Source organism: Apaloderma vittatum, unplaced genomic scaffold (assembly GCF_000703405.1).
Source record: "Apaloderma vittatum isolate BGI_N311 unplaced genomic scaffold, ASM70340v1 scaffold43775, whole genome shotgun sequence".
Classification (NCBI taxonomy): domain Eukaryota; kingdom Metazoa; phylum Chordata; class Aves; order Trogoniformes; family Trogonidae; genus Apaloderma; species Apaloderma vittatum.
In genome coordinates, this window is record NW_009719658.1 from 3,868 (window position 1) to 11,883 (window position 8,016).

The window sequence follows — 8,016 nt, forward strand, 5'->3', positions numbered from 1 at the left end:
ACTTAAATAACAATTTTATCTCCTGGTAACATTAGAATACGAATAGGAATAAGGCATTAAAACCACAGCCTGTACTCTTGAGCTATTCCTTCTGTGTACATGTATCTGAAATGAATCTTGGCTTAACATTTGCCACATCAGTATTTTCTACCTCAAATTCCCACATTGTGCAATTTTAATGTACATGCAATGTACATTGCATTGTGCAACTTTTAATGTACAGTTTTAATGTACACGTACACTGTATTACTATGTAATACAAATGTAGTGAAGTTGGAGATGACTGTGCTACTCTGTACACAGAATTCAGTGCATATCATTCAAAACTCGAGGCATAGAAAAGCTGAAGACTTCTGCACCATTTTGGAAAAAATTTCAGTTGAAGTTAGTTTTAATAAAATACAAAAATATCTATCAGCAGAAGATCAGTATACCTGCACTGGAAAACCAGGGCATTTGGGGAAAGGAATCCTCAGTTAATCATGTTCCACTGTTCCGTTACCATACAAAGGCAGCTCGCTCTCGTAACATTCTGACACCAAAACGCTGCCACTCTCGCTGATATATCCACAGCTCCTGAGTTGTATCAAGACAGGCTAAAACGGCACCTCCTTTCCATGCAATTAAGCGGGGATCCATATCCTAAATTTAAAACACAGATTGTACACAATCAGTGGTGTAAATTTACATGAATTTTTCCAACAGTATTCACGACTGGGAATCTCAGGAATTACGGGAGAAGCTTTTCAGGAAAAAATAGTAACATATGGAAAGAATACTTAAGGTGTTTAGAGGTCACTTTTTTTTTTAAGATGCCTTCTAAGAAATCCTACCCTTTGCAATAGAGAATCTGAAGGTTTTACAAATTTTGCCTGATTAATACATAATATAACTCTCTTAATGTCATACTTTCTTTAACCTTGAAAATAATAAAAAAACCTTCACACAACTTCTTGCTGAGCAGGCAGGTTAACCTCACAGGGCAGTACTAACTGCTGCTGCAAGAACATAGCATTTAGCTAACAAATAATTCAGCGATCAATACTAGTAATACTTGTTATACTTCTAACTGTGCTGTGTTATGAGCTGAAAGCTCTCCTCAGTCTCCTCAGATATGTAAATGATCTGCAGCTTTGAAAGAATATATATTTTTTTAATATTTTCAAGATTTACCAATCATAGTTTATTAACCATCAGTTAACAGTATACCTTAGGTCTTGTGATGACTTCAACATTTTCAACAACTCTTCTGAAAGAGGGTGGCATTTTGTTGAGAATTCGGTGTTGAAGAAACTCTTGAGCTTTATGAAACATAAGGCCTCCTCCTACTACTAAGATGGAGCTGTACATCTTCTTTTTTGTATCATCGGATGCTGGAATGGATGGATATATAGAAATATATCAGGGTTTTCGAGTTAATAGGGCTTGTATTTGTATTATAAACAATTTAATGCAAGTCAAACTAGATAGAAGCCAGTACGTCTTTGCCTTTAAAATTAATTCTTGGAGACACAAAACATCCAGCTCAAGAAACCTTAACAAAGTTGCAAGTATAAGGAACAGTGTAGCTACTCTAGAGATGATGGAAACTTATGGATATACACATTACTTTGGTAAAATATAAGTGTTACCATAAATCCACACTGACCAACATGCATATTTTAGAAAGCTGCACAAATGTAGTTCTTACCACAGCAGTCAATACTATGAAGAATGGCTTTGTCAAGGCCTAAGGCTTTGCCTTCAAACTGAGAAATCGCTGTTTTCCTGGACGTGTGTGCAGTTAAAGGTTCCTCTGAATCATTCCCAGGCATCATACAATCACTCTGGGAAGATCCCAGTTCCACTTCTTGGGGGTAGATCCTCTCTGAGATGTCTGAAGCTTGGCCTCTCAAGTCTCCCTCAAACGCACCAGGCTTTGACATAGATTTTCTATCCGCTGTAGCTTTTGAAGACTTAAAAATGAGAAAACAAGCTGAACTATGAAAAAGGCAAAAATATCTTCAACAGGTTACAGAGCGATACAAAGACTTAACACCCCTGTACTTCTCATCACCTTTTTGCAGAGGAAGGTTAAGCACTGTATAGTTTCACTTTAATCCTCAAATTCTAAGTAAGGGTTTTATTTGGAACTCCCTCACATGTGTCAATGCCATAATAAAAAGCTCTCTTAGATTCTGAAAGTAAACAGTTCTAATTAAGAACTTCTCTACACATCCATACTTCCTTACTCTAAATTTATTTTTAATACTTCTGGCCCAGATAACCAGCTTTGGTTGGTGAGGTGAACTAACGAGTCCTGATTTTATTCCCCAATTGAATAGTACTTAATGAAAAATAAAATGAACATTCACACACCTGCTCCTGCTTACTTTGTGTGGCTAGCAGGTAATGTTCATCATGAGGATCCTCAGGGTCACCTTGTGATCTGTGTTGCAAAGTTGTCATTTTTTGTCCAACAATTCCAAAAGTTGCTGGATAAAACAGAGCCATTGGAGCCTGAAGAATGAGAGATTTAACACAGTTTTGCTACACAGTTTTGGGTGTCTTCAGCACTGTATAATTAAAAAACCCCACCAAAACGTACAGTTGTATATGTACATAGGTTTACTTACAGATTCTGGTATTTTACGATAAATATTCAAATGCAGTTTGTTACAAAATTAGAAAATTCAGTGGCGAGGTGAAAAACTTGCAAGAATAGCATTAATTTCTTGCCCTTAAAGGATAAATACCATCATATTTAGTTTAATCTATAACCATTCTGGCCAAAGCTAGTTAGAAAGTCTTGTGCATCCACTAGCGCTGCATTAGGCCCATTCATATATACGGGAATTAATTTTAAAATTATCAACAAGCATATGTTAAGAACAATCCATAAAATATGTGGTCTTAGTATCACTGAACCTATACAAAGTAAGGCCCTGAGCCTGAATGCTTAATATAATTCTTGTAATTTAAAAAAAAAAAAAAAAGTCACCTGTAATTTTTCATCTCCTAGTCGGAACTGGTATAATAAAGCTGGAGAATCTGGATGACGAATCTGGAACTCATGGTCTTGCAATCCAGAAATATCCTAAGGTCAAAAACAATGTAAAAAAAAAGAAAAGTAGTATATTTTATATCCCTCTATCAAGCTGCATCATTTATTTAAACTTCAGGAAATAACAAAAAGTAACAAAACTCTTCAGACTGTGAATTTTATTTACCTGCTCTTGAACTCTTTAAAAAGTCTTTTCCTTGTAGCACAATCTGCCAAAACAGCTTTCTACATGCCTAAGCCTCTAAAATGAGTGTTTGTGCAGAAAGATGTGCTGGCAGACCTTACAAAACGGAAGTTGAAAGCAGCAAATAAGCAGCTACTCTCAGCTTCTTTCAGTAAGAAGAACAAAGAAGCTACCTTTCTAAGGATTATTTCAACTAAAAGAAAGAAAACAAGTTACAAATACTTAAGTATAAAGCTTCTCCAGCTTTTGCCAGTATTCTACTATCGAGTACAATTTTACATTGTTCCATTTACAAGCAGTTGTAGGCACACAAAAGGGTTCCCAGAGTAGCATTCTGTAAAGCAAAAATTACTTGGAGTATATACTCTTTTCCCTTCTCACCTGGTCCAGGTGACAAAATGTCTCCTTTAGGTGCTGAAGCAGCAGGCAGTCCAACTTGTTAGTTAACTGACAGTCTCGGTACGGGAATCCTGCGCGTTGCATAAGCCAATAGAAACACCTTGACACATCAGATCCTCCGTATGCAAGGCACAGCCTAAAGCAGAGAGCAGAAAAAGGATTATCGATTTGCTGAAATCCTGGCCTTTTACAGAGGCATATACAGGAACACAGGCAACATTGCAGACATGCTCTGATCTCCACACAGTCTGCAGAGCACAGTATCAGTTCAGCCTGTTCTCTTCCTCAAAAGATGTCAGAATCCTTTAAGGTTCACACCTTAACATCATGACTCTGTCATGCAGGTCACAGTAAAAAACCTTGTATTGGTAAAAAAAAAAAAATCTTGTTTTTTAAGTCTTTGGTAAGCAAGTAAGTACATGTTTATAATAATTCTGCTTATTAAAAGATACCTGGTGTTGCGATGGGAAACACCATCTTCTACACAGCAAACACTTGTCTTCTGATCTCCCACATCTACTATACATGCACTGCTTAAACCACTTCCAAAAGTAGCGCAGACAGACTCCTGGTGTACAACAACTCCTAGCAATGTGAGAAGAAATTATATCCCAATTCATGCCAAGCTCCAGAGACATGTTGGTGACATTTAAAGGGCATCTTAATATCTTTTAAAATCTACTAATAGCCTGACTCTGCACTGAATATTTGTACAGTTTATGAAAATCGGGGATATGAAAAAGAATATATTTTTACATAAATATATATATAGACTTTTTTATATAAAAAGTTTATGAAAAAGGGGATATGCTTACAGATTTTTTGTTGGGTAGGCCCTTAAAGTTAAGAGTGGGGTGAACGCCTATATTCAAATATTTTTTTGCAAGTTTAAAAATACTGTCTCCAGATCTTGTAACCAGTATTGCAAAGTCTTCATAATCAGATGCATATGAAGTATTTTTCTATTTTTTTTCTAGTTTTAATCAAGTATCATTACTATTAGCATTTTAGATATTTTCTTTAAATAGTTAAAAGACAAGGTAAAATTTCAGTGCATGTGAGCAAAATTCAGATTCTCATCCAGTTTTTAAGCCTTGCATACCTAATACGAAAAAGGAATTTACAGCACCAAAGGTACCACTACTCTGATTATTTCAAATTAAGTATGCTCCGTACGGTTGGGTTACAGTGCCTTCCATAATAATTCGCTGTGTTTTCTCTAAATCAGGGAAAGATGGCTAAGATTCAGCAGTACTTTCCAGAAGTTACACTACTTATCATTAAGTGCTTGCTAATGTATGGTTTTACCTGAAAAGCCCATCTTCATTAGGATCATATTTACCAGTTCTTTCACATGTTGCTTGTTATAGATGTCTGGAATTAGTAAAATGCATCTGTAGTACTGAAGATAAGAAGAGTTAGTTAAAGCCAGCTCTTAAGTTTCTCTTTACATTCTTACGGAAAGGGGGAAGGGGTTTAATAATTTAAAAAACGAGTTCAGAATAAGTACCAAGTTAAGAGATTATAGCTCACTAAAATGTTTTAAATAACATCAGATATGGGAAAAACACTTGCTTGGCAACAAGCAGAAATTAATCAAATATTAGGCACCCATTCCTTAGTTGCTTCTGTTTTAGTTAAAAAAAAAAATCCCAAACTGACTGAAATTTCTATAATGGGATTTCCAAACCTCCCTGGTAGAAATTCTATAACATTTTTTGTCTTAAAGACATGCACAAAATCCCACATAACGTCTTAGGAACTGTGCTCACCAGCAGAAAGAACGTATTTAAGAAAGCCACCAGTAAGAAGCTAACAAGAACAGGAGGTTGCTTCTCTTTTATACTAACATTTACAGAAGTGGACACAGTGCACATTGTTGTGCTCACAGCTCACCTTTAGGTCTTTCAGTGGTATTTCCAGATATTTTTGTATTGCATGTGACCATATAACTTCAAGGTCTGCTAATACTGCAGTGAGGGAGCCACCAGGTCCTGCGTGGAGATTCAACTGTCCTCTTCTAATAGGCCAATGTATATTATAAGAATCTAGTGGATTAACGTAGAGTGCCTGAAAATATGAGACAATGTTCTGTGTATTGCTTTTCCCAAAAGATTAGTAACAAACACTAGAAAAATATTTGAGAAGCAGATACAAGATGGCATGCAGCAGCACTCAGACCAATGTGACAGCCATACAGTGGATTTTTTTTTCATAGGGCTTGATTATAGAGAGTCAAAATAATAAAAAAAGACATTTTATACATAGTTAAATTGTTTGAATTTTCATATTTACAGACATCAACCAAACATAATGGTATATTTTTCCACTATCTCAAATTAGTAACTAAAATAAAAGACTCTTTGAAGCTCATGAATACCTAATTACTCAGCAGTGATTCCATGTCCTGATCCTTTCATCAGTTTCCTACCTTTTCTCTCAGTTACACCACATACACAGAGTTCTCACGTGGTCCCTGCAGAAACACTGATTTATAGCAGCAAAGGATCCAGGATATGTGTCAGGCAAATAGGAGAAACTGTCTGGCCTTGCTGAACAATAATAAATATTCACTTAGGCTATAGTCTCATGTATTGCTTGACTAAATTTGCATTGTTCAATACATGCTAACATAGAGCAAACTGCTCATCACATAGCTACATTAAAACGTAATACAAAGCTTCATTTCAACAGGAAAATGAATCTTACCTCTTCTCCTACCAAAACCTCAGGATGATTTGATGTGTTTGTCCACTTGGCTCCAGAGCTGTGATCTAAAATAGCTGGCCGCATCTGTCTGTTGTATGACCTGGCCTGAAATGAAAACATTACCCTCTATGATTACCCTCACAAAACAAATGCTGTTGGTAAATGTTTTAGCAGTCACTTTTTATGCATAAAAGAAAAAAGAAATACATTCCGCACCCGAAACTCAAAGAACCATTTTAAATCTTTTCTCAGATCTTCAGAGTTAGGTTACGCAACAGTGCTACCTATATGTGGGAAAATATCGGAAGATTGGTGAGCAGGACTGTAAACGTGCTCAAGTGAATTGCAGCTGGGATGTCAAAAGACACATCTGTCATTCTAATTGCTGTCTATCCTCGTGTGTTTGAGCAGTAGAATATCGCACTCAGGTAATGCAGGTCTGTGATAGACTCAGAGGCACCTTACTGAACATGCTTGAGATTCCTGCCCCTCTGTGCAAAAGATCAAAGCACAGCGGAAAATTACACCTGCAAAAATCCCTGATATATAAAAGTGAAAGCAACAGGTTTGAAAACTTTTCACTCTCTAGCACGCACTTAGCTCCATGGTGCTTGCACTCCCACCCATATGCCTCTGCCTGGGGGCTGCTGCAGAGATCCCCCCAGGTGCCAGAGGTAACAATAACTCTACTCTTTGCATTTCATTCATGGTTTTGTGGTTGTTAATGTGTCCTGCCTGTGTCATATTTGCTCTAGAAGGATACCTACTCTTGTCCATTAAAACATAGCATCAAACCATATGGCTATATGAATGAACAGTTTAGTAAAATCTTTAAAACGAGTTACCTGATCAGGTGACACTGGTATACGTCTTGCGCCATTTGACATCTTTTTGGACCATATTGCTTGGTCCACCATTTTAAGGCCATTTTGTCTCTGCTCAGTACTTTCAGGTTTCTAAACAAAACCCACAAATATGCAATGTAAATAACTTAGTTTCCAACTACATGGCTGTATATTGGTATACTGAAGCTATTATTAAACAATGAAATCATTACTGTAGTTGATGGACTGTAGAAGGGACAAAGGTCTGTACAATGCAAAATGAAAATATATTTATTTTTAAAGAAACTCTTTTTTATATTAGAGAGTTCCCAATACCTATTTGTCTAAGTCAGCTTGAACCTTTTAACTGATTGTAATGGCTACTGGACTTCATCTCCAGAGTGATGAGCTCAGGACATTATCTATTTAACTATGAAAATATTAAATAGGAGCAAAAATGTTTAACTAGATCTCAATTGTTTAAAGGTGAGGTTTAATATTAGAAACATTCATTTGATAAGTGATTTTTTGGTACAGATTCAAAACACAAGATCACTACATGTATATTTTTAAACAGATTAGACTGAAGTGGCTGGCTGTGTTATCCAAGCATACAAAACCACTGGTAAGCAACACGTTCGGCAGAGGAGCTGTCCAGTTCTAGGTTGTCATTCCATCAACAGAAACGCTGCGTGTGATACCAGAGCACAGAGCAGAGACATCAGCAAGAGCAAACCCTTCACTCATCAATTTCTTAGATCTACAGCGCCTAGTGCAAACCTACCGACATCGGCAAGGTTCAACAACAGAACACAAACACGTAGTTAAAACCGCCTGTTTCTCGCCCCGGCTTACGT

General features: G+C 36.6%; 1 protein-coding gene across 1 annotated transcript; it reads right to left on the reverse strand.

The window, feature by feature from the left end:
- Positions 1-364: 364 nt before the first annotated feature.
- On the reverse strand, positions 365-7,949 carry ACTR8 (ARP8 actin-related protein 8 homolog (yeast)). The gene is made up of 12 exons (XM_009870708.1): positions 7,944-7,949; positions 7,181-7,291; positions 6,336-6,440; positions 5,523-5,696; positions 4,935-5,028; positions 4,079-4,211; positions 3,609-3,762; positions 2,981-3,076; positions 2,359-2,499; positions 1,691-1,955; positions 1,210-1,373; positions 365-642 (listed from the first exon to the last, which is right to left on the reverse strand). The coding sequence occupies exons 1-12, from the start codon at positions 7,947-7,949 to the stop codon at positions 499-501; spliced, it is 1,587 nt and encodes a 528-aa protein (XP_009869010.1). The 3' UTR covers positions 365-498.
- Positions 7,950-8,016: the final 67 nt, after the last annotated feature.

Excerpts from the sequence above, each read along its gene's own strand:
- ACTR8 (XM_009870708.1), bottom strand. Across the intron at positions 3,763-4,078 it reads GTTTCCCATCGCAACACCAG|GCTGTGCCTTGCATACGGAG; the intron begins GTATCTTTTAAT and ends TCTCTGCTTTAG. Across the intron at positions 1,956-2,358 it reads CACAAAGTAAGCAGGAGCAG|TCTTCAAAAGCTACAGCGGA; the intron begins GTGTGTGAATGT and ends CTCATTTTTAAG.